This window comes from Lissotriton vulgaris, chromosome 6 (genome assembly GCF_964263255.1).
Source record: "Lissotriton vulgaris chromosome 6, aLisVul1.2, whole genome shotgun sequence".
Taxonomy (NCBI): Eukaryota; Metazoa; Chordata; class Amphibia; order Caudata; family Salamandridae; genus Lissotriton; species Lissotriton vulgaris.
Genome location: NC_141694.1, coordinates 7,268,280 through 7,295,305, shown reverse-complemented (window position 1 = coordinate 7,295,305; position 27,026 = coordinate 7,268,280). Strand labels below are relative to the sequence as shown.

The 27,026-nt window shown below is 49.3% G+C and overlaps 1 protein-coding gene across 1 annotated transcript in view; it reads left to right on the top strand.

The window, feature by feature from the left end:
• The window catches only part of PEX39 (peroxisomal biogenesis factor 39), a 33,447-nt gene extending 10,199 nt beyond the window's left edge, over positions 1-23,248 (top strand). The window contains exon 2 of the mRNA XM_086925817.1: positions 20,850-23,248. Coding sequence (XP_086781943.1) covers positions 20,955-21,314 — 360 coding nt within the window. The 5' untranslated portion in view covers positions 20,850-20,954 and the 3' untranslated portion in view covers positions 21,315-23,248. The remainder of the gene's footprint in view (positions 1-20,849) is intronic.
• The last annotated feature ends 3,778 nt before the right edge of the window (positions 23,249-27,026 follow it).

The following is a 27,026-nucleotide window of genomic DNA, read 5'->3' as shown; positions in this document are numbered from 1 at the left end:
CTCCAGGCCACGCATCCCGTGCGTCCACGCCCATCCACCCCTGCATCCACTCCCATCCCCTCCACCCCTGCTTCCATCGCCACCCCCTTTTGTACCGCTTTGTTCGCCTTAAGTTGGCAGGGTATGCTCAGACGTGAGTCCCTTGCTCTCTTTGCCACTGGATTCAAGCAAGCCTGGCTGAAGACGGCTGTAATGCCAGAAACCGGTCCTAGGAAGCTTGAATCCGGTCCAGGGAAGGCATGGCTTGGCAGTTCGGGCTGGACTGTTCCCATGAGGCACAGGGTCAGACTGATTTGCATATGGCCATGTCTGAACTGGGGTGGCAGAGTGGGCTAAAGAACGGTGATGGGTTAAACCCAGATCTATTGACTGGGTGTGAGTGTTTGATTGGTTCAGATGCTCCGTCCCTCACCACCCCCTTTTGTACCGCATTCCCCCCCCACCCCTACATCCACGCCCTGCACTGTACCTCAGCCCACGCATCTCCTGTGTACAAGGACCATCCACTCCACCCCTGCATCCACACTCTGCACCTCCAGCCCACCCCTGCATCCATGCGTTCCTTGCACTTTACCTCCATCCAACACATCCCCTGTGTCCAAGGGCCACCCACCCCTGCATCCACGCCCTGCACTCATGCCCTGTACTGTACCTCCAGCCCTGCACTGTACCTCCAGCCCAAGCATCCCCTGTGTCCAAGGCCCATCCACCTCACTCCTGCATCTCATCCCTGCACTGTACCTCCAGCCCACGCATCTCCTGTGTCCAAGAGTCATCCACCCCACCCCTGCATCCACACCCACCCACCCCACCCCTGCATCCATGCCCTGCACTGTACCTGCAGCCCACTCATCCCATGTCCAAGAGCCATTTACTCCACACCCTGCACTATACCTCCAGCCCTGCATTCCCTGTGTCCAAGGCTCATCTACCCCACCCCTGCATCCATGCCCTGCACTGTACCTCCAGCCCACGCATCCCCTGTGTCCAAGAGCCATCCACCCCACCCTCATCCACGCCCATCCAAACCACCCCTGCATCCACGCCCATCCCCCCACCCCTGCATCAATGCCCTGCACTGTACCTCCAGCCCACGCATCCCCTGTGTCCAAGGCCCATCCACCCCTGTATCCACGCCCTGCACTGTACCTCCAGCCCATGCATCCACAGTGGCCAAGGCCCATCCACCCCACCCCTGCATCCATGCCCTGCACTGAACCTCCAGCCCATGCATCCCCTGTGTCCAAGGACCATCCACCCCACCCCTGCATCCATGCCCTGCACTGTACCTCCAGCCAACTCATCCCGTGTCCAAGATCCATCCACTCCACAACTGCATCCACCCCACTCACCCCTGCATCCACACCCTGCACTGTACCTCCAGCCCTCGCAAACCCTGTGTCCAAGGCCCATCCACCCCTGCATTCCCTATACTCCTCCACAGTCCCACCAGCCTCCTCCGCAACTTGTGCTGTCCCAAGGGCCTTGTATCTGTCTGTCTCTACCCATGCAGCCCATGTTCCCAGCCACAGCTGTCTGTGGAGCTTTGCAATGTAAACAGTAGTAACTTCGCATCTGTGGGCTCAGTTGATTGTCGATGAATCTTATAAGGCGGCTTTGACTAGTGAACACCATAATCTTAAAAGAGCGAGAAAGCTTTATATGGCTAAAACAATCACTACAGCTGGCCGCTCCTCCAAAGAACTCTTTAAAGCTCTAAATGGTTGTATTAATCCTCCCGCTTGTACTCCAAGCATGCAGGCATCTAAGGCCTTGTGCGCTTCGACAGCCAACTATTTAGATGAGAAAATTAACTTGATTTGTGAGAACTTTTCTGAGCTAAATCTTGAGACAACGGAGGAACCATATTTGGAAAACTCTAATGCCAGATGTACTCCCAGTCTTGAGCATTTTACGATTTCTACGACAGAATCCATCAGACGGCTCTTGAGTTGGGGAAATCTGGGTCTCCTATAGATATTTGTCCACCCAGGATATCCGCCGCTCACTCCAAGTTTGTGCCCCTGTACTTTGCACTTTGTTTAATCTCTCGATAACTAGTGGGCAAACCCCCTTAGCTTGGGAAGCTGCACAGGTGACCCCCATATGAAAGAAACCTAATGTGGTGTCTAATGGTTTAAATAGCGATCACCCTACGTTGCCCGTTTATCTAGCCTTCCAGCAACTTATCAGTAAGGTGCTGGAAGGCCAGATAAACTGGCAACGTGGGGTTTATTCGAAGCAAATGACCTTTTAGATTCTTCACAATCAGGGTTTCGACCATGCCCTAGCACCCTGCTACCCTCATGAGTGAGTAGACGCGCTATATAAATTCCTGGTTTGATATCACTAGAACTACTTTAGTGGCTGTTACTGATCATATTAGATGTTCTTTAGCTACTAACAGTCCTGTTATGTTAGTATTACTCGATCTATCTGCAGCTTTCGACAGTCACGCTCTCGTCTGTTGCTGAGGCTACAGGAGGGCTGCATTTGGGGTCTACCTCTGTGATGGGTCATTGACTTTCTGGCTAATAGAGCAAAGGCTATAAGTTTGGGTTCCTTCAGATCTTGCACTGCACTATTGGACATCGGTGTCCCTGAGGGCTCGTGTTTGAGCCTTACGTTATTTAATATCTGTGGCACCAAAGGCCACGATGCTGAAATCATATGGACTGGAATTGTACTCTTATGTGGACGAGACACAGCTTCTGATTTCCTCCGACTGTCAATCTAGCGCAGTAAATGGCCTGGATGACCGAGATCTGTCTCCAGCTTAATGCAGGCAAAACCGCGATTATGCTATTCAGAATGGCCCCTGGCATATTGGCTCCTGATTGGTGGCTAGCTGAACTCAGCACAGCTCCAACTCCAACAAGCATTGGAAATGCAGTAGGTCTCGCAATTGCTTGAGATAGAGCTATTGGCATTGGAAATGGCAATGTCCTTTACCTAAGTTTGATGGAGTGTATGTGTGCAGTGTGTAACACTGTTTAAAACAAGAAGAATCTCTCTTAAACACAACTATTTGCGCTCTAAATGACAATGTCTTTTATCTATGCGTTTTGGTTTGGGGTTTATGTATGTGTTGTGTAGTGGAATTATGTGGGTGGATTGGGATTGTTAGTAAAAGATTGCTGTAGGAGGAGTGGGATCCCACACAGGAGCATCATAAACTCCACGTTAGCTTGATGGGGGAGAAGGGGTGCACCATTGGGAAGTGTGTGTACAATACAACTTTTAAAATGCCCTTGGTGGGCATTTTAAGAGATAATAATGTAATCATTATAGATTTACAGAGATGCAACAGTTTAGGCAACTTAGGTAAACCGTGGAAATGGGCCGGTATTTGCTCTGGACAGTCGACAACGTTTCGACCTGTTAAAAGTTTAGGTCATCATCAGGACCAGGTTACAGAGTTGTTGTGTTGAAAGGACCGTGGGGTCCCAAGTGTGAGGCAATCATGGGTCCAAAAGTAGTGACAAGGAATAGGATAAGAAGGCCAGCGAAGCACCGTCAGTCACTGTCTGAGGAGTCCAATCGGGTAAGCTTGGAACCGCAGTGCCCTGGAGCGAAAGGAGGTATCCAACAAGGGATATCATCGGTGAAGGAAGGCCATCGAGTGTCGAGAGCCTCAAAGTGAGCACTCCGGCATCTCGTTGAGAATGTCAGGGGTGCTGGGAAATGAATTCGGCCCGTGTGAATAGTCCGGGGCGACAGGAGGATTGGTGTCCAACGCCGCAGTGCGACACCTATCCTCCTGTCGGCCCGAACTAATCATGCAGGCCAAGTTCATTTCCCAGCACCCCTGACATTCTCAACGGGGTGCCGGAGTGCTCCTTTCGCTCCAGGGCACTGCAGTGCCTCGCTTTCCCACTTTGACACCTCCCACAGTCACTGATGGTGCTCCACTGGCCATCTTACCCTATACCTTATCCTTACTTTTAGAGCCTGGAGTGCCTCACACTTGGGACCCCACGGTCCGTTCAGCACAAAAACTCTAACCTAGTCCTGATGATGACCTGAACTTCTAACAGGTCGAAACATCCTCCACTGTCCAGAGCAAATACTGGCGCATTTCCACAGTTCACCTAAGTTGCCTAAACTGTTGCATCTCTGTAAATCAAGTTTCAAGTTTTTATTATTATGTTTTGGCTCTCATTGAGGGCCACATAAAAGACATACCACCAATACAAGTAATAATACATCAAACACTATATTTCATCTATATACAATATTTCTAGTACATATGTCGATCAAGTCCAAAGAAAAAAATCATTCATTAAAGTAAGCACAAAGAGGAGCTGGCACAATCAATAAATAACATTAATAAATATCTAAAAAACTTTTGAAAAATTTAAAAATGAAGAAGCAGAACACTTCATTTGGAGGGCAATATAAGGATTGCATAAAAATATTTAGAGTAGATATACCTAAGCGGAGACAGATAGGTTTTAGCCATTTAAGGCGCAAAGTACGAAGTGCTGGGCAGATCAACAGAACGTGCATACGGTCCTGTATACCAGTATTACAAAAATTGCACATATTGGATGAACCGTGCCATTTAGAGAGAAGTACATTTAATGGCAATAGATCGTACCGAAGAAGGAACCAGAATCTTCTAATGCCATGGGGTAAGTTCCATAAAACATAATTTACTGCTTTTTTGGCAACATATGAGTTAAGGAGAAGATCACAACCCCCTTTTCCTTGTAATATGTTTTTATCGGTTAGAAAGCATAGTTCCCATGATGCCTGTTTTAGCAGGATTTTTAGTTGTACTAAAGAGTACTGGAACAAAGTACCTTCCTCCAACCTCAGAATAGTCACCGCTTTTCTGAAGTTCTTTACAAGTAGTGAAAACTCTTTGAAGTTGCCTAATAATTCACTCTTCAGCAGAGCCCTCATTGTCCCCGGTTCCGCTCTGGCTAGAGAGGCCACCCATCGTACCAGGGCACAGAGCCCCTGTACCCAGCTACCCCTTAGCCCAAACTCAAGTCTGCATGCTGCTAAAGAGCAGTTAGTATTTAGGGATGCGAGGGATCTCAGAAGTTTCCCTTCGATTTTATTGCAGAAATCCCATAGTTTTATATCTATGAGTTCAATGCCGTAAATGAGGGTAGCGGGAATCTTAGCCTTATATACTTCAAGCAGAGAGGCAAAGTGTCTTTTGCCAGTTGCTGAGTAGAGTGTTTTAAGGCCATTGCCATGTGCTATAGCCTTTCGTGCACAGTGTTCGATGTGAGGCCTCTCGCTCATGTTAGCCGCGATGATTTTCCCCAGAAAGGTGTAAGTTTTAACGACCTCCAATTTTTGACCACCGATGTGCCAGCCGAAGTTTTCCGAGCGGCACTTCCTTCTCCCCCCTATACACATAATTTTGCTTTTGGTGATGTTAATTTTCATAGAGTGGGAGACTGCAAAAGCATTAAGGGCTTGCAACCTATTTGCCAAACCTTTTGGTGTCAGATCAAGGAGGAGGATGTCATCAGCGTACATCAAGCAAGAAACAGAAGCCCCCCCTATCACTGGAGCAATGCCCTCACAGGCCGCCACCACGGTAGGCAAATCCTGCGTGTATAGGGAGAACAAAAGGGGCGCTAGAAGACAGCCTTGCTTTAGACCATTAAGGGACGAGATACGATCCGAAAGACCTCTTTCCCCCCCCTGCAGCACCCTACACCATGTTTCCGTATGTAATGAGCGGACAAGCTCCAGCAAGTACGGGGGTAATCCAAGAAAAGATAATTTTCTCCACAGCGTTCCACGATCTACTCTGTCGAACGCTGTGGAGAAATCAATGAAGGCTGCATAAACAAATCCCCGTCTTACTTTCGTATACTTGTCAGCTATTACGTGCAGGGCGGTTAAATTATCCAACGTGCCATGATCCTTACGGAATCCCGTTTGTTCGCGTGGTAAGATATTGTTCTCGTCGACCCAGTCGGAAAGTAGCCTTAAAAGACATTTTGCAAAAATCTTGCCGACTGAGTCGAGGAGCGCAATCAGGCGGTAGTTACTGGGGACTTCCCTTGCACCCTTCTTGAAGATGGGTATCAGAATACTACCCCTCCAAGATGCTGGAACCCTTTTTGTCTCAAAACAGGATTTGAATAGAGGGTAGAGAATTTTACTCCAAAGTAAAGGTTCCTGCTTGAGAACAGTCATGGGGAGTTCGTCCGGTCCCATTGCACCGGACGAACGCATATTTTTTATGGCCGATACTATTGTTTCCTCAGTGGGATAGATAATTTCACCATCAGAGGTTACATTAGGGAAGTTAGTGTCCTCTATAATACCATTCCCCCCGTAGAGCTCCCAAATATAGGAAGACCAGACATCTTCGGCAATAGGGATAGAGCAAGGGATTACTCTATTGCCACATTCCTTCCCAATTATAGACCAGAATTCACGGATCTTGCCATGCACTACAGCTTCCCTTAGGTTAATCCATACTAAGTCTTCCTTCTCCTTTTTTATTGTCGCCTTCAATCTAACTCTCTTTCTTTTTAACCTAGATACTTCTTTTTCCCGTTCCCCGTTTCTGTTTAGAAACTGGGCGCGTACTAGTTTATTTATCTCTTTATTTATTGTTCTCAGAGCACTGGGCATATATACCCGCTTTGAAGGACACCTAGCTTTTTTAATATCTAGAATAATGTTCCGCATAAATTTTTCGAAACTGGATATTTCAAAACCATGCCAAGCATTCAGGTCTGCCATGGTTTTACACAAACTGGTATGCACCCTAGCAATTGCAGATGGATTCCAGTAGCATCTACCAGAGAAAGCATGAAAGTCCGTAACTTCACCATTAAGAGACCATGATGCCGTACTAGGTGGTTTTAAAGAAATAGCCAGGATAATTATATTATGATCACTCAGCATCGTAGGAACTAATATAAGATCCAAGATGCGAGGGAATATATCATAATCAGATATCGCATAATCAATTATAGAGGGCTTGCCATGGGAATTATGCGTAAATTTTGCAGGTACATCGGAGGGGAATCTCCCATTTAGGATAAGCCCCTCGACTATCGATAATTCCTCAAGGAGAAGCTTCCCTCTTTTGCTAGTTGTGATTTTATCTGGGAAAACAGATTGTGGTATAAAAAACGCCTCTTCTTTTGCTCTATTTCTGAAAAGATTCATACTAGAATTAGATATTTTGCAATTTAGATCGCCTACTAATATGACTTGTGGGGCGGGAGTTCTATTTTTAATGAGACCAATATATTGAAATACCTGCTTCAACACACGGTTAAAACACTCTCCGGGAGGAATGTAAGCATTTATAATAACAACAGACGTCTTCATGGGAAGTGTGGGAAGATTTGCTATAGATATAGCCTGGAAGAGGTTACTAGGGTCGATGTACTGAGCAAATTTCCAATTCACTTTATTGGATAACAGGCAAGCGATTCCTCCTTTAGCATGGCCTTTCTTGGAAGCAACAGCCGGGACTTCCAACACAAAATAGTCATTTCTGACATCAAGTTTACTAGTGCACCAGGTTTCTTGGATACAAATTACATTTGCACCCAACGTAAATAAAAACTCCAGTTTCTCTGGGCTATTGTGTATCCCGGCTGCGTTCCATGAAATAATTTTCAATTGGTTATTAAAGATGCTGAAATAATTTAGGATTGTCTGTGGATTTAGCTGCTAGAGCACTATGCAACCAGTTCCATCGATTAGAATCCTCTAACAAAGAGGAATTCTTGGTCAGTGGGAGTGGTTTTATCTGGGAGACTAAACGTTTCCCTTTTGCTACCCAGATCTTTAAGTCTTTAAAGGATGAACCGATCCCAGATTGTTTATCATCTTTTTGGGTCATCCTATAAGACACATCTTTATAACCAAAATTCATTATAGGGAGGACATCAATGCCTGTACATTGGAAGCACTCTGCCTGTTGCAAGACCAAATTTACAATTATTTTTGAGTAAAATTTCACCCTAATACTCGACACAGTTTTCCCCCCCAACAGAGAGACTAGCTCAATATCGCTTGATTGTATGAGCTGTAACTTATCTATTTCACCAAAACGTTTTAGTAACCATGATCTGTTTAAAAGTAAATCATTATCAAATAGCGGCAAAAAGTCCAACACATTAGTGTCCACATAAGATAAAGCTTCTTTTTGCTCGTGGAGAGCAATTGGCGGCTCCTGTCCCCCCACTATAATAGTGAAAGGAGAAGCCAGTGGGTTAAGACCCCCGGATTTCAGTTGATTAACATTCCCTGGATTCAGTTCAGGAGGAGATATTAAACCCACCCCAGCTTCTTGTATTGGGACCTCCCCATTCGTAGGTAGAGAGATTACAGGGGTCTCAGGAGTATGGGAACTAAGACTCATTTCCAAGGCCACCTCTGCATTTGATGTAATAATTTCAATGGCACTACTTTCCCCATCACTCAGATGTAAAGAGTCTTGAAAAATGATCCGCCTCTGCCTTTTCTTCCTATGCTTTCGCACCGGTTTCCTTTTATTTCCTTTGTATTTTTTATGTTTTCCATTTTTTTTCCCTTTCTTCTAGGTTAACCTCGGTAGTTGATTTTTTATTTTCCGCACAAAAGATAGGAAACAGATCTTGTGGTACCTGGCAGTCAAGTTTGGGCATACTTCCATCTTCCAACTCTAGATCCCCCTTCATAATGCACTTAGTTGCAGTAGTTTCGGTGGTTACAGGCGGGCCTTTAACACTATTATCAGGATCTACCAAAGGTATTGGAGCTGGGACCTTCGAGTTTTCTGTACACACCTCAGTTTCCCCCTTTTTCAAGATAATGACTTGCGGGAGGAGTGGGGTGATCTTCTTCTCCGGTGCTTTTTGAACTAAATGTTCCAAAATTTGTGTAACGGAATCCAAGATGCAGTCCGAGCTACCAACAAATTTCCCCAGGAGAAACAGAATAGAGGCTAACAGGTGTTCCAAGGCAATAAGGGACTCCGATACTGGTTTATCTACTGCCCCAACTGTAGGGCGACTGCCAGACAGATTAAGAATTGGACTCCTAGAAGTACTTAATAAGTCAGACATATCATGTTTGCCAACAGAGGGGGTACTACTGTAGAGATGGAGCCCAGATGGAGTCGCCCTTCCCGGGAGTTTATTAATTTTCGGAACATCCGGGCTGTCAGGTTTCACATAGCGGCCACAAAGTTCAAGGTCAATGGAAAGTGGTAATGAAACCTGCCCATCCATACTGTTCAAAGAGGGCTCCAAGAGAGGGACGGGGTCATTAACTAAATCGCCTTTAGGCAAAGTTGCAGGAGGATCAATAGCCCCGCCCTCCTCAAAGTGTACAATACTAGGAGAATCAATGGGTATCGTCTGTACTGGTTCAGAAGTTATAGGCAGAGCGTTGCTATGTACAACATTAGTATAAGCCTCTTGGTTTGTTTGGGCAATGTTATCATTTCCACCGGTCATTAGGAGTTTGTCCCCCGGTTTTTCCCATAGTTCAAAGAGCTGACATTGACCCTTTAGCAGCGGGTTACTCACTGATTTATTTCTCAGGGGATTAGATTTTGTTTTGGCACAGGTTCTTCCACCCACCATTCTGCCAGAACGGAGCTTTTTAGTCATCTTTTTAGATCAAAGCTTCCCACACCTACGACGTATGTAGGAATGAATATTCCAAATATGAGAGTGGAAAAGAAAAAACTTGGATGCACACAAATATGAGTTAAAAATTACAATAATACGGCCAGCGTTCTTGTACAAACGTAGGAATTCACTTCTCTTGGACCAACAACGAGATAGACTTGGAGTGCAGAAGAAACTTTAAAATGACGGGGCCCAGCCCAGCCTACCTCGGCCACTGAGGGCCCGCCCTTTGCCCGGGCTTAGCCCGGCGTCCCGCTCGCGTCCCGCGAGGCGGGGGTGTCTCCGTATTTCTGCGCCTCCTGGCGCGAAACTGACGCGGCCGGTGCCGCTGGGGTTGCTGGGAAACGTAGTTTTCTGCCTCAGCGCCGCGCTCCACCGCCAGTGAGTGTGTCTGAAAGCGGGAGGCGGGCGGGCAAAGTCGTAGACAAAACGGAGCCCAACAGCAGCGTTCACGGGGCAGAAAGCAGTCCAGGTAGTTCTGCAACAACACCCCCTCGGCCGGGGTGTCTCCGTATTTCTGCGCCTCCTGGCGCGAAACTGACGCGGCCGGTGCCGCTGGGGTTGCTGGGAAACGTAGTTTCCTGCCTCAGCGCCGCGCTCCACCGCCAGTGAGTGTGTCTGAAAGCGGGAGGCGGGCGGGCAAAGTCGTAGACAAAACGGAGCCCAACAGCAGCGTTCACGGGGCAGAAAGCAGTCCAGGTAATTCTGCAACAACACCCCCTCGGCCGGGGTGTCTCCGTATTTCTGCGCCTCCTGGCGCGAAACTGACGCGGCCGGTGCCGCTGGGGTTGCTGGGAAACGTAGTTTCCTGCCTCAGCGCCGCGCTCCACCGCCAGTGAGTGTGTCTGAAAGCGGGAGGCGGGCGGGCAAAGTCGTAGACAAAACGGAGCCCAACAGCAGCGTTCACGGGGCAGAAAGCAGTCCAGGTAATTCTGCAACAACTCTGTAAATCAATAATCGTGAACCTTAAGCTTTTGGAAGTATTGTCGCTATTGTTTAACTTTTGCGCCGCCTCTCGCTGTGTCACTTGTCACTTGCGCAGTTCATCCTTTCACAAGCACTTATGTGCACAAGTACCATCGAGTTACTAAACTTACTGTAAATAGTACTGATACTGTTCTTCTGGCCTAAATTGGCTTTAAATATAAACCACTTGCAATTTTTCTCAAAAACTTCCTCAGTCTCCGTCTTCCCTTTTTGAAACTCATTGTGCATGTTTTATTAACTGTCTTTCCATTGTTACCTGTTGAGATATTGTTGTTTGTTACATACTAATCACCCCCAGTCTCACCTGGGTTTACAGGTGCCGCCTGTTTGCTCCCAGTAAAGTTGCGTGGTCGGCAGCCGTAGTTGATGGTGACTTTTAAATGTCCAAATTTGTGTTTTTTTAATGGAATTAGAACAGATTGCATCCTCAAAAGTGTCATTTTAAAGGCCGGGATCATAGAGTTGGATAAATATCAGGAGTTTTCCTGGACCTTAGAAAATGACTTTCATATGTCTGCGTGGGCCTTTTGCGCTAGTTCGTCAGTCTTCTTCCCACGCTATTAATTTTGCATTCTTGGCTAGAATCTTGGCTAATATTTTTGGCAGCAGTGTTTGTGTAAATATATTCTGAGCTTCTAAACGTTCAGTTGTTGTTGTCATAAAAGGATCCTAATGAAATGTATTTTCCTGCAGGCCTTGCTTTCAGTTCCTTGAAGGCTCGTTTAGGGGCTGCTCTGAGCTTCACAGAGGAGCGCAAGAATCGAGCTTTCATCATAACTGCTTGTTTGTTCAGTCCAAATTCTAGTCTTATTTGGGACGGCAGGTGCGTCCTCACTTTTTGCCCCCATTTTTACTATGTACTGGTGTAACGGCTCTGAAATGCCCCGAGTCCTGCTAAACAGGACTCGGTTCATGTGCTCTGACCCTTAAAATTGTGCATGTTTAATTGACTTGTTCCCAAATGGCATAGCCCAACTTACTTCTAAGTCCTTAGTATATGGTACCGGAAGTACCCAGGGCCTCAGAGGTAGTGTCCTCGTCGGGACTGCGGCACTTGTTGTGCCATTCTGAGTTGGACAAGTTAAAACGTGGCTCCCAGGCTGCGATTACCGACTGGAATGGCAGTTTAAAGTTGCTAATTCGACTTTGCCATTTAAGGTAATCACACAACCCAAACATCCACTTTTAATATATTTAAGTCACCTCTATGGCTGGCCTAATGAGCTGTAAGGCGGGGTGCTGTATGTAAGGCGGGGTGCTGTATGTAAGGCGGGGTGCTGTGTGTAAGGCGGGGTGCTGTGTGTAAGGCGGGGTGCTGTGTGTAAGGCGGGGTGCTGTGTGTAAGGCGGGGTGCTGTGTGTAAGGCGGGGTGCTGTGTGTAAGGCGGGGTGCTGTGTGTAAGGCGGGGTGCTGTATGTAAGGCGGGGTGCTGTGTGTAAGGCGGGGTGCTGTGTGTAAGGCGGGGTGCTGTGTGTAAGGCGGGGTGCTGTGTGTAAGGCGGGGTGCTGTGTGTAAGGCGGGGTGCTGTATGTAAGGCGGGGTGTTGCATGTTAAAGTGGATCGTGTACTTTTACATGTTCTAGCAGTAAAAATCCCAAGTTGTGTATTTTTCTGTGGAAAGACTAGTAGCTCTATTGGCAAGTACAGAGTTGCAGACTGGCACCAGCCCTGTTAACTTATGAATGGGACTACTAAGGTTGGTACTGTTTGGTATCAAAACAATCGGTGCATTAAATCCGATTAAATGGTTAAATCGAAGTTAATGTCACTGTGGACAAAATGCAACTTTAGATGCTTCCACTTTAGTTGCCCAAGGTTTCCAGCGCCTGTTTTTTGATGGATACCGGGCTTTTGCTGCAGACAGTTTTCTGCCCTCCCGGGGAGACGAGCTAACCACTCCCAGGAAAGGACACGATAGGGGCCTGCATGGGAGAGAGGGGTTACCTCCCTCCTGCAGGAATCCACTCGGGTGTGAGCCCAAATGGTGAGCTTCAATGGAGAGCCTGCCTTTGAAGGGCAAACTGGTACCACTAAGGAGTTGGGCTGCTCTATTGTTTAGGCAGACGGGCAGGTATTGGGGACTGTAGATAAGTCAGTTGTCAAACCAGTTTTTCCAGGGACGTATAGCTCCTTGGTAGCCGCACCTCTCAATTGGGCTATGGAGCTCTGAGTGTCGTTAGGGGGGTCTCGCCATGTTCAGAGTGGGCAGAATGGTGCCTCCTGGGAGGGCCAGATGCCACATTTCCTAGGAACTGGTTATCAGGAGGGAAGGAACCCTGAAGCCTATGGGCTACCAACCCCATCCTGACCACGGTGCATTTACAAAAAAATAAATAGGGCACTCTGATCTCAACAGATTTGGAAGAAGGACTGCCCTGCTGCCCCAAGGAACAAGCAAAGAGAGGCTGCACTGACGGGGACTGCACCTGCTGCATCTGGTGGCAGGCAAAGAGAGGGACTGTGCCCATCGTGTCCTGCTCAAGGAGGACCTGTCCCAGAGCCCAGTCAGGCTAAGAGAACTCCAATGGCCAGCTGACTGACCTGGTGTTCGCAGCACAAGGACACAACAGCTGAAGAAGCCTGCTGGAGCAAGTTGGTAGCCCAAAGTTTTCAAGCTACTACCACCGCCGCCAAGCTGCACTGAGGACCAAGACACAGAGTTGCACCGGAGTTCGCTGAGCCTGGGAGTGCTGTCAGAGAGCTCCTGGTGCCATCAAAAAGTGAGTTATTGACCAAGGAAGGATTGGTCTGTGGCCGCAATACCAAACACCTGGGTGTCCAGTGGTGACCGGACTTCTGCTAAACTGAAGCGGGCCCGTGGGATAGCAACCTTGCAACCAGCACCCCTCTTACCTTCTTCGTGGACCGCGTCGCACCCACAACCTCCTTAGAGCATTTTCAGCATCCTTTATCCCTTGCATCAGGACCCCAGGAATCCATTGCAAAGCGGATAAAGTGCCTGGAACTGCTGAAGGACTGCTTCTGTGGAGGTAACTGTTCTTGAGGACTTTGCTGGCTCCCCCTGACTGGCTCCATTCCAGAGTTGGTCGCCCTAAGTTCTTCTACCCGACCTCATTGACACTTACCAAAGTTTCTTTGAAAAACGTTCTAAGTGTCACATTTGTAGAATTTACAGTTGGTTGAGTTAATTATTTCTTGTAAAATCCTTATCTCTGGAACATATGCAGTTCTCTTTATCCTGCTCCAGAAAGAGCAGGTCTACCCGACCCGCCAAGCCAGGACATCTCTGAACTGTAAGACAACCAGCCCGAGATTGGTTCGCCCCGGTTGGGGTTCTTCAGTGGCGAGCAGCTTTGTTCCAGTGACAGAGTGAGCATGAGGCCCATATCTGGGCATATTAGTTGCACTAGGGGCGTCACATTGAAGTAAGTTAAGGTATGGTTGGGAAGCTTCAATTAATCTGAGTCCCATCGATATTTTTGTGGTTAATGTTCTGCCCAAGTGGCCAACAGTATGCCCAAACATGGATCCTTAGTTCACCGGGCCACAAGATTCAAGCTTCACTTCGCTGATGAGGCCACGACCACTCCGGGGGATCTTGTGTTCCATTCTGAGGGCTGATGTCTGGCACTTCAGGGTGGGCTCTTCCATGAGGCTCAGGGTCAGGACTGATTTGCGAAAGACGTGCCTTTGTCTAGAGTCCTGGAGTAAAAGAAAAACAAAAGGTCGAAATGCACGCTTTTTTAAAACCTTTCTCCGGTCACATGGTGTGATTGTTTTTAATTTTTTTTAATCAAATCATTGATGGCGAATGGTATGCTCTGACAACAGATCTTGCTCTTCTTTTGAAGCTTACACATTTTTGCTTATAGTGTGGTGTGTAGAGATGTATGACTCTGTATCTAAAGGACTTGTTAGCCAGTTAAAATAATTCTTATGACCCTCTTTTCTTTATTCTGTAGGTTAATAAACAGATGACTTTTGTACTAATGAGACCCAGAGATTGGCATTATTGGGTCGAAACCTCAAGCTTTTATCAAGGGTTGTCCACTGGTTACATTAGGGAGATTGACAGATGTTTTGTTGGACTTCTGCTGATCATTGATTTGACGAACCTGGTTTGATTTGTGTATCGGAGTGTTTAAATCACTGCTCAGCACTGTTTATTCTCCATTATTTAACCATTGGGACCACAAAATATAGAATTCTGTTATTTACCAAGAAGGGCTCGTCTACCGTTATATGAATTGGTTAAGACTGTTTGACTAATGTCTACAGGTTGGATAAAGGCATGATATGAGTATTTGTAAAGCCACTATCAATCTCAAGGGTATCCTAGTGAAAAGAAATCTAACGGAACCGCTGTACGTTATGAGTGATCTCGCAATAGCCAATCTAGGCGTTCGAGTAGTGGTCTAGCAGCTAAGCTATGGACAGGTGGGCAAAATTCGAAATAGTGACATTTCACATACTGTACAAAATTAACTGTCTGCCTCTTGTGAAAGTTGAAAGGCATTTTCTGTTCTAACCAGTGTCCCACTGATCAAACGTACAGAAAACTGCCCTAAGTAGTGGGATAGGTGTGTTGTGCAAAGTTGTAAGATTTCGTCCGTTTTAAAAAAAAATTAGCCATATCCATTTGCTTCCAGATGATATGGGTTCTAATCGCAGCTCCGTCACTTAACTGAAAATCCTGCGCTATTAAGCAAATCACTCAATTTGGCAGTGTCTAGAACTGCATATATGCGAAATGCAATGCAGTTGTGAATGTGCAAACTGTAATGCAATGGTGTTATTTAGAGGTGTAATTAAAGCCCTTGATATATTAAGTCTTGATTGGTCTCTCCTCCCCTCATGAATGAACAGTGCTGTGTTGCTCCCCAGCTGGGGTTGTGCTATATAAATGTGTATGTGTATGTGGTATTTGTACGGTAGAGCCTGGCCAAAGGCAGCAAAGCTCTGTACAGGGTCAAAGGCTGATGATGATTGGAGTCGAAGCTGGGACCTTAGACGGTGCATCAATGTCCATCCAAGACTATGTCCATGTGATTTGTCCCCGCCAAAGGGGTATCGTTTCAGGTGGAAAAGCGTGTTTGAAGCCAGGCACAAGATGTCACATGTCAGCGTAAAGATCGAATGCGGATGATAGGTGGCCCATGTCCACTCCTCACCTGTCCAGTTCGGCCCCTGATCTGGGTCTGGTCTGCATTCGTTTCTAAACATTTGCTTGTTTTTGCTGATGCTCCCCAAGTCTGGGGTTTGATCTATGGTATGTTCTTCTTATCAGTTGCCTGTGGCAGCTTGTCCTGCAGGAAGTGATGATTCCTGCAGATTCCACATGTTAGTCCAGGAGAGATTCCTCCTCTGGTGCAAGACTTTCTGTACCCTCACAACCCAGGTGTTTCTCTGGTTAGTCTGCATGGATTGAGCATGGAGCCCCACCTGTTGGACGCCACTGCCTTGCAGGGTACCGCGCCCGCTGGGTCTCTGACTGGAGCGTCAGGTGGTGGAATCGAGCCGCATCCAAGATCTTTGGTTTATAAGAGGAGGACAAAGTATCTCCATCTCCATGTCTTCTCAATGGTATACCCCCGTCTCTCTCCCGAGGCCCAAAAACCTCCGTTTCCCTCCACAAAAGGGAATTTGAAACCAGTCTTAATCTCCTCAAGGGGCCACCAAGGCCAGCGTCGGACTCCCTGGCCGCGTTACCTGGGGCCTTGACCAGGACGGTCTTTGACTCCCTCCATTGTAAACTTCCCAGTACATTTGATCTGGCATTTCAATTCTGAGCACCTGCAGGGCCTTGAAGCTTTAATTGTTCGTACACTTTACAGCCTGGTATGTTGCTGCTTCCTATATGTTCGAGAATGACACATGTTTTATTCTGACACGCTTTAATCCTTAGACTTTCAATGCTGGCAGCTCTGGTTTAAATCCAACCAAAACATGTGGATGGAGGAGTAGGTAAGAGTCTATCTAAAATGTACCTGTCTAGGAGAGGTTTTATTCACCTGAATGAAATCCCACGGTCCCGCCACCTGTGGTCTGTCTGGGTTTCTTGGTTACTCTGCTCTGTTGAAGGGGTTACCCAGCTTCTGTTCTGCTGTAGCATATAGTGTGTCTGTCACCCCCAGTCTTTTGTAGGGTGTGCTTCTCTACTTCATGCCATTAATAAGGGTGCCTTACTTCCCTATGTATCGCTTGGTGGGGCTGCTGTAGTCTAATATAGGGCGTGCCTCTCTCCTTATGGTTAGCAAGAGCCTTGTTTTCTCTGATATATTCAGGGAGCTTTTGCTTCCTCTCTGGTGTATTATAAGAGACTCGCTTCTGCCCCCACAAGTGTTTGTTGGTGGCATGCTTCCTCTCATTCTGTAATGATGTAAGAGATAATATCCCCAAGTCTAGAAGATGGACCAGAAAGGATCTAGAACAGTCTAGCTTTATTTCCATTTAGGAAGGCTGGAGCAGAAGACACAAACGAGATCCGAGGAGCGGCAAGTTCCTTTCCTGGACAGCTGTCTTGCTCAGCTGGCCCGCAGAGGCGCCGCTGTCTTGCTCAGCTGGCCCGCAGAGGCGCCGCTGTCTTGCTCAGCTGGCCCGCAGAGGCGCCGCTGTCTTGCTCAGCTGGCCCGCAGCGGCGCCGCTGTCTTGCTCAGCTGGCCCGCAGCGGCGCCGCTGTCTTGCTCAGCTGGCCCGCAGCGGCGCCGCTGTCTTGCTCAGCTGGCCCGCAGCGGCGCCGCTCTCTTGCTCAGCTGGCCCGCAGCGGCGCCGCTCTCTTGCTCAGCTGGCCCGCAGCGGCGCCGCTCTCTTGCTCTGCTGGCCCGCAGAGGCGCCGCTCTCTTGCTCTGCTGGCCCGCAGAGGCGCCGCTCTCTTGCTCTGCTGGCCCGCAGAGGCGCCGCTCTCTTGCTCTGCTGGCCCGCAGAGGCGCCGCTCTCTTGCTCTGCTGGCCCGCAGCGGCGCCGCTCTCTTGCTCTGCTGGCCCGCAGCGGCGCCGCTCTCTTGCTCTGCTGGCCCGCAGCGGCGCCGCTCTCTTGCTCTGCTGGCCCGCAGCGGCGCCGCTCTCTTGCTCTGCTGGCCCGCAGAGGCGCCGCTCTCTTGCTCTGCTGGCCCGCAGAGGCGCCGCTCTCTTGCTCTGCTGGCCCGCAGAGGCGCCGCTCTCTTGCTCTGCTGGCCCGCAGAGGCGCCGCTCTCTTGCTCTGCTGGCCCGCAGAGGCGCCGCTCTCTTGCTCTGCTGGCCCGCAGAGGCGCCGCTCTCTTGCTCTGCTGGCCCGCAGAGGCGCCGCTCTCTTGCTCTGCTGGCCCGCAGAGGCGCCGCTCTCTTGCTCTGCTGGCCCGCAGAGGCGCCGCTCTCTTGCTCTGCTGGCCCGCAGAGGCGCCGCTCTCTTGCTCTGCTGGCCCGCAGAGGCGCCGCTCTCTTGCTCTGCTGGCCCGCAGAGGCGCCGCTCTCTTGCTCTGCTGGCCCGCAGAGGCGCCGCTCTCTTGCTCTGCTGGCCCGCAGAGGCGCCGCTCTCTTGCTCTGCTGGCCCGCAGAGGCGCCGCTCTCTTGCTCTGCTGGCCCGCAGAGGCGCCGCTCTCTTGCTCTGCTGGCCCGCAGAGGCGCCGCTCTCTGGCTCTGCTGGCCCGCAGAGGCGCCGCTCTCTGGCTCTGCTGGCCCGCAGAGGCGCCGCTCTCTGGCTCTGCTGGCCCGCAGAGGCGCCGCTCTCTGGCTCTGCTGGCCCGCAGAGGCGCCGCTCTCTGGCTCTGCTGGCCCGCAGAGGCACCGCTCTCTGGCTCTGCTGGCCCGCAGAGGCGCCGCTCTCTGGCTCTGCTGGCCCGCAGAGGCGCCGCTCTCTTGCTCTGCTGGCCCGCAGAGGCGCCGCTCTCTTGCTCTGCTGGCCCGCAGAGGCGCCGCTCTCTTGCTCTGCTGGCCCGCAGAGGCGCCGCTCTCTTGCTCTGCTGGCCCGCAGAGGCGCCGCTGTCTTGCTCAGCTGGCCCGCAGCGGCGCCGCTGTCTTGCTCAGCTGGCCCGCAGCGGCGCCGCTGTCTTGCTCAGCTGGCCCGCAGCGGCGCCGCTGTCTTGCTCAGCTGGCCCGCAGCGGCGCCGCTGTCTTGCTCAGCTGGCCCGCAGCGGCGCCGCTGTCTTGCTCAGCTGGCCCGCAGCGGCGCCGCTGTCTTGCTCAGCTGGCCCGCAGCGGCGCCGCTGTCTTGCTCAGCTGGCCCGCAGCGGCGCCGCTGTCTTGCTCAGCTGGCCCGCAGCGGCGCCGCTGTCTTGCTCAGCTGGCCCGCAGCGGCGCCGCTGTCTTGCTCAGCTGGCCCGCAGCGGCGCCGCTGTCTTGCTCAGCTGGCCCGCAGCGGCGCCGCTGTCTTGCTCTGCTGGCCCGCAGAGGCGCCGCTCTCTTGCTCTGCTGGCCCGCAGAGGCGCCGCTGTCTTGCTCTGCTGGCCCGCAGCGGCGCCGCTCTCTTGCTCTGCTGGCCCGCAGCGGCGCCGCTCTCTTGCTCTGCTGGCCCGCAGAGGCGCCGCTCTCTTGCTCTGCTGGCCCGCAGAGGCGCCGCTCTCTTGCTCTGCTGGCCCGCAGAGGCGCCGCTCTCTTGCTCTGCTGGCCCGCAGAGGCGCCGCTCTCTTGCTCTGCTGGCCCGCAGAGGCGCCGCTCTCTTGCTCTGCTGGCCCGCAGAGGCGCCGCTCTCTTGCTCTGCTGGCCCGCAGAGGCGCCGCTCTCTTGCTCTGCTGGCCCGCAGAGGCGCCGCTCTCTTGCTCTGCTGGCCCGCAGAGGCGCCGCTCTCTTGCTCTGCTGGCCCGCAGAGGCGCCGCTCTCTTGCTCTGCTGGCCCGCAGAGGCGCCGCTCTCTTGCTCTGCTGGCCCGCAGAGGCGCCGCTCTCTTGCTCAGCTGGCCCGCAGAGGTTCCAGAGTGTTATCAAACACTGGCTCCTGGGCCACAGGACTCCCTCGGATCTGTAATCCTGTGAGCCATGTTTTTGTGGGTAAATACACAGACTCTATACCCTAGGCTAGAAGGGCCCTGAGGATGCAAGGCCACTGCTGGAAAACTCGCTGGATAATCCATACACCGAAATGGAGGCAGGATGTTTCTGTTTAGCAATGTTAACCACAAAATGCAGACACCTTCGTCTCCACACACAAGCCCCCTGTGCTGTGTTCCAAGATTAGTCTTCCATCTTTAGTCACCCTTCACAGTACATTGTTGTGTGCACACAAAAGTGATCCTCAGTGAAGTTTACACCTAGAGAAATGTGTGCGTCAGGTTACAGTTACAGCTGGCGAATCTGAGATTTTGAATCATAACCTGTCTGAGCCCCATTCGGCTTCTTACAGAATTCATGTTCATTCTGATAGTTATCGGGGGCCATTCAATATCTGGCAGTCAGCCTTCCAAACTCCCTCTTCACTTGTCTCCATCGAGCTCATGTGAGCTGAGTGACACTTCTGTTCTCATGCCTCCGGAGACTTGATGTGATATGGATGAATGTTTTACACTTTCAAGCAAAGAGCGTTCCCATCCCAGAGATGGGTTCTTGAGTTGGCAGGAAAAGAGTGGATGCTTCTCTCTGGGGATGGCAGAGCGCACGGGTGTCGGGGGTGGCGGAGGGCACGGGTGTCGGGGGTGGCGGAGGGCACGGGTGTCGGGGGTGGCGGAGGGCACGGGTGTCGGGGTGGCGGAGCGCACGGGTGGCGGAGCGCACGGGTGTCGGGGGTGGCGGAGCGCACGGGTATCGGGGGTGGCGGAGCGCACGGGTGGCGGGGGTGGCGGAGCGCACGGGTGTCGGGGGTGGCGGAGCGCACAGGTGTCTGGGATGGCGGAGCGCACAGGTGTCGGGGGTGGCGGAGCGCACAGGTGTCGGGGGTGGCGGAGCGCACAGGTGTCTGGGATGGCATAGCGTAAGAGTTACTTTCTATGTAGAATGGAGGCATGAGGGATCTGCGTGGCATGGTGGAAGAGCCCTTTGCATTTGCTTGTGTCAATACTTCAATAAATTGCTTTAAAAATTAAAAACAGCCAGAGTCTGTCCATTGTGTTTCTGCTCCCCCTCATATCCAATCTTCTGTAATCTAGTATAAGTCGAGCCCAATGCACAGTTCTGTTGTACAGGCAGCGCCTTGTCTTAAGAAATAGAATTGTTTTCTGTAGGGTGCGCGGCTACTCCTTGGAGCAAGGACCCTTCCATATTTAGTACTTAAATAATCCCTACCCATAGTCTGATGTCATCTGACCTGCTGGTTAACGTTTCACCATTTAGAGAAATTGATGGTTATGCAAGTGAAGTAATAAAACTGCTTTTGTCTTGTAGGTGTATTCCTAGCACTGGAGAGTGTCAGTAACTTGGTCTTCCTCTCTGAGCACTCAACGGAAATCCGGAGCCTGCAAGGATTCCTGAGCCTCTGATTCAGGAAGCATGGATGCCCAAGAGAAGGGAGCTGGGGAGGAGGAGGTTGTGCAGATTTGGGACAAGAGGCAAGATATAAAGCCACGTGAAGAGGATCCTACCTCTCCGAGGTGTGGGGAGAATGGAGGTGAAGACGACCCAGCCGGCGATGGGCTGAAGGATGGCGAAACCGCTGGCACAAAGGAGCTGGGAAGCAATGTTGAGGAAGGCGATGATAACTCTTCTGTGCCTTTCTCAGAAATCCTGCACTTGGTCCAGACTGGACAGGAAATTCCTGGACTGCAGAAGTTGAACATCAGTGCCACCCAAGAGAATCCAACTGCCTCTCAGATGCCGCGTCGATCAAAGCCCTGGGAGACAACAGTCTGAGTAGACACTGCTGTCTCTGGGAGGTCCCTACCTATCCCTGTTGTACCTAAACCCCATTAGCCCTCTGAAGAACCTCTGCCTTGGGGGAAATCATAATTATTCCTCAAGTTTCCTAAATTTCAAAACCTAGTAGTCCATAAAGGTGTTGAAAATTTTCAAAGAACTAAGGCCAAAGGAACGCGCATCTTTAGTAGGTGGATTCGCCCTCCCCACATTGCAAAGTTGAAGCCTTTGCCTTCAAGTTTGACCGACACCCATGAAATCTTTCCTTCTGTTCCCAGCACCTCCCAATTTGATTCTGGGCATCCCTCTCGCAGGGAACTGCTAGATTCAGTCCCACCTCTCGAGGCCAACTAGCAGTTGAGACGTAAGGACTGCCCACTTTGGCTCCAGTGATATAGCTGCCACTTTCTGAGCCCATTGACGGTTATGTGGTGAATTTAAGACAAGTTACTTCGTTGCCGGCACCCTAACAGGGATTTATGTTCTTGAGCCTTGTTGCTCTGAGGAGGAGTGCCTAGTATGTGCTTTAAAAGCCATATTGAGTCTGAATAACGGGGAAGTACATGCTGACATGGCCACTGTTTGTGAGTAGACACAGTGAATTCTGTGGACACTCTTTTTAATGGTCGTCAGGATTTTAGAACCAGATTAACTTCTTCCGTTATTGTAAGGAAGTTTGCCTTTATCTGTTGGGGAAACTTCTGTTTTCGATCCAAAGCTTGCCCATTCTTCCTCCTTCACTGATTCCTCTGCCATCTCATAAGATGGGCCCAATTTTCCTGATCGCATACCTACCCGAGCTTTACATTCATTGTGTAACGTTACCTGGTGCCTAGAGATGGCGTACAGTTGTCTCTTGTCTTCTCCAGAGATCCCAGAATGCCACACTAGCTAAATACATGCATCCAATATCATGTCAACGTGGAGCTATAGGATACATTGTTCGCTATTGCCATGCGCCGTAGGGGCACCATCTTATCCAGTCCTGGTCGAATTGTCTTGTAACAGTGGTTCCCCATCCTTAGCGCCTCAGTTCGGCCATACCTTTAGTTAGGTTGGGAGGTGGGTAGGCCGGTGCCTTCGATGGCCGGCAATCAACCTACTCTCTTAAAAAGCCAGCCCTCTTAAAACGAGGAGTCCATGCGCAGATATTGGCTCAGTACCTTTCACAGGCACTAAGACTTCTAAGTTATCCTTCGTTTGATAAACCATCTCTTCCGACTCCAATGGGAAGCCCTTCTTTGGTTCCTCCAGTCGCTGGGCTGATGCAACTGTGTACATTGCATGCATTGTCCATTCACTAGGCAGGTTTACTTCTACTTAAGGTTGGAAGCTCATCGTTTCTTCCTCCGTCCGATGAACGGGTCCAGCCGTGTGCATTTGTTGTTATTCTCCAGTCCTCAGCCAGGCTTAATCAGAAGAGGAATGACCAGGACTTGATGATGTGCTGTCCCATTTCCTCCCTCCTTTCTATAGTGATTCACCTCCTATCGCCATTCGGACTCCTCACCCGTATCCTCCTTATACGCCTCTCACTTCCTTTAACCTGTCCTCCACGCCTCCCTGGCTCTACGCCCCTTTTCCCTATTACCTGTGGTGTTGCCTTTTCCAGGGGGTCCTCATACCACCTTTTGGCCGGTCTGTGCCTCCCTGGGTATTAGCCCTCCCACTCCCCTGCCCCGTGACCTTTCCTTTTCCAAGGGGTCTTCATGCCATATTTATCCTCCATGCCTCGCTTGCTGTTCCACCCCCTTGTGCCGTCCCGTGGGCCCTCACTCGACTTGTCTCCCCTGCTGTGCCTCCTGCGTTATTGATTTCTCAGACTCACATTGTGACATTGTGCTGTGTCTTTTTTTTATTGTGCCAGTAAACTGTATCAGGATATATTTGTATGAAGCTGCTGTATAAAATAAAACAGTATTGTATTGTAAGAGTGGGACCTCAGAGTGATTTAAAAGCAATACAGTGGCAAGATAGAATTTGATTTATTGCAATATTAATGTACATGCTGTTTAGTGCTAGTGTGGAGAAGATGGAAAAGCCAAATATATCTAAAAAGATGCAACTTTTTTAGGACTAAGTTCCTACATTTAAATAAAATAGGTTGAAAGCAGACCCGTAACAGTAAACTATATCAGCTGCAAACCTTCGTGAGAGATTCTTGGTGAACGAAGGTTGCTAAGAGAAAGGCTGTTGATTCCACAAATCTTAGTTAGGCACCTTACAAGTCCAACTTTTCAACCAGTGGGCTCACCCACCCTTAAAACAGATATTGTGGGATTTCTTTTTTCTGGTACCGAATATTTTTGTGTAGAGTGAGTGATGTGAGCTATATATTCTGTCTCTCAGGAGCCTTATTTAGCAGGCTATGAAAATTGAGTTATTGTGCGTACAAATCCCAGGTATTTGACTAAGTTGGTATCGCCTTTTCATATCAATCAATCCACTTAACCAGGATGTTTTTCGTTGTAATCCACAGTGCTGCCAAACGATTCCTACTTATCCTAGCTGTTCGAAGTGCTGTAATGTTTCTAAGGTTTTCCCTTCTGACATTAGTCCTTTCAGTCCCAATCCACCACAGGAGTAGACGCCTAATGCCCCCAGAACCTCAAGCGAGGCACTTAGAACCTCACAGGGTGTTGGGCAGAGGCGAACAGCAGGGTCCAGCCCAAGTCCAGTTGCTGCTGCTAGTTTTAGGAAAAGGCCCCTCATAGTTTGTTGTGTTGCTGTAACTATAATAGAGGTCAGCCTTATGATCCTTAGAGTCCACTTTTTCCCCAATAAAAGAGGGAGCAGGTCCAGTCCCTCAGGGCTCTTCTCCAGTCACGGACAGCAGGTCCAGTCTCTCACGGCTCCTCTCAGGTCACAGACGGCATGTCCAGTCCCTCACGGCTCCTCTCAGGTCACGGACAGCATGTCCAGTCCTTCAGGGCTCCTCGCAGGTCCAGTCCTTCAGGGCTCCTTTCCTGTCACAGACGGCAGGTCCAGTCCCTCAGGGCTCTTCTCCAGTCACGGACAGCAGGTCCAGTCCCTCATGGCTCCTCTCAGGTCACAGACGACTAGTCCTGTCCTTCAGGGCTCCTCACAGGTCCAGTCCTTCAAGGCACCTCTCAGGTCACAGACGACCAGTCCAGTCTCTCAGGGCTCCTCTCCGGTCACAGACGGCAGGTCCAGTACTTCAGGGCTCCTCTCGGGTCAAGGACGGAAGGTCCTGTCCTTCAGGGCTCCTCTCCGGTTACAGACGGCAGGTCCAGTCCTCTTCTGTTCTTCCTCAGGTGCAGGAGTGTCGTGGGTGCCTGTAAAGGCCACATGTATGCCTGGCTCAAACTAGTGTGTATGAATGACTTCTGGGCACATCCTATCAGAAGGGATAGTAGTTCCTGTGCCCAACCTTACCCACTTTGGGCATTTTCAAGATGGCTAAAGTCTTTCGCCTCACTAAACTTGGGGCTGTGTGCAGGAAGTGTCCTATGGTAATCCGTGTCCTCCCACATTTAAGACTAAAATCCAGTTTGGGGCAGTCACTGTACCTGTAATAATCTAAGAGACCAAAGTTTACTAAAACAATAGCAGGCAGGCCTCGTAAAATCTAGTTGCCCACCCGCAATTGTGAGTAAAATTTTATCAGGTCGAGCTATTTTTAGCACTTAATAGTCACATCTGGCGAGTGAATTTAGGCTGGAAAGGAGCAGGTGTTCTGTTATTCAGAAAGTGAATGGGCACTAAAGATGCCATTACATCTTGGTTTTATCTTCACACATTTGCTGTCTCTTCAAGGAAAGAGGTCAAGTGTCAGTTTGTCTTTGTACTAACTGCTGCCTGAAAAGTTGAGTTTATTTCTCTCTGTTAATAGAGTTAGAGGTTTTTGTCAAGTGAGCTGTCTGAAGATATCAGCTATTTTTCTCCAACCCAACATTTAAATAAATAGCCTGTTAATTAATTTGACAAATATTTCAATATATATATATTGGAATTATGAAAGCACATATTTTTTGTAATTAAGAAGTGTGATGCATACAAAGAGTTAAATAGAAGCAAAACAAACCACAACACTTCACTTGGTGATGTGCAAATGACGCACATTTGCAGAAACTCCATTTCCAAACATTGTTTGTACACGACATAGCTTTATCAGTAAAGCTGCAGGTCAGTGGGAAAGTTAGTGGCCATTTCAGTGTAAAACCTGCTGATTACAAACGACAGTGTGCGACCACTTCATGCTTTAACCTCTTCGATGCGTTGGACGGCCCCCAGCCGTCCGATGTCATGGAGGGCGTGTGCGTCGGACAGCCGTGGTCCGTTCGATCTGTGCACGCGTCAAATTCCGCCGCCGCAAAGAGGTAAATTATGTATTTATTAAAAGTGATAGTTTTTAAACCTGATTTGAGAAACATTGCTGCCCCCGCCCTGATGACAATGTTAATAATAAATGAAAAGGCAACTCGGGGGTCGTGTGCATCCTGTGGCTCGATTTGTATTGTATATGGAATAAAAGTTTAGTCTATTAAATCAAACGAGTAGTTTGTACAGCAGACATGCTGAACTCACACATTTGAAGGTACTCTCATACGTGATAATGAAGAAAATGGCGGCTCAATGAATTAAAATAGTTGCCCACGTTCACCTCATTTGAAACCAGTTTATTGGTCACGAGCATTACAAAGCGGTCGAGCAGATTATTTAACTCACAAGACCTGCAGGTCTTGTAACATTTTTATGGTTTTTCAAGGCCTGGTTGGGTTCTCCAGCAACCAGACAGTGGATCTATAAGAATTGTTTTGGCATCCTTTTTCCCTTCCTTTCAAGTGTGGCCCCCAGTGTTATGTGTAAAACCCAATGACAGAAGTCTGGTGGAACAAAGCACGTCCTTCAGCAACCAGACCGCGGATACACAAGAATTATCTTGGCATCCTGTTCTTGGGCTTTTAAGTGCAACGGTGAGTATTTTATGTAAACCCAGCAGACCTGTCAAGCGAGCTTTGACTCTCCAAGAGGATATGACCTTGTAATGTCAAAAAGGAAGCTCACAGCCCCAACCCTGCATATTCGATCAGGTTCAGATGGGTCATCTCTGCCCTTTAAGGTAAGCCTACTTGCTCCTGTGAAACATTTCACACCTATATAAAGTGCTAATTACTGGGTGGCAGAAGCGGGAGAGCAAATACAATTTAGCCTCCATGAACTTCAGTCCGGGAAAAGGTAAGGCTTCTTTATCTTATTTATTAAAAATCTGCTTTCACCATTGAATTGGATTTTTAATAACAATTTAAAATGTTACATTTCTACATGTTCTACTTATTTTTATAATTTATTTTTAATGTTCTTTTTTTGCTTTCCATGTTTACACTCCCCCAATGCAGTGATACAACTTACATAAATTCTTATATATGGTTATATCCCAATAAGCACATACATTCTGAGGGTATCACAACATGATGATGATAGTACAGTGAGAAAGCTTCCTATGCAACATAGGGTACGATGCAAGATTGAGACCTGAACATGGATAGCAGTCGCTGGCTAAGGCAACCAAACAGGTCAAGGCAGGGTCAAGTCGGGGTCGTACAGTTCCTGGGCTCGAATCTACGAGCAGTTGGCCTAACGGCTAGGGCGGTCGACCTCCAATCTGGGGAACCGGGTTCGAGTCTCTGCAATGAAGCTGAACATCATGTGGTTCTGGGCAAATCACTTAATCTCCCCATGCCTAAC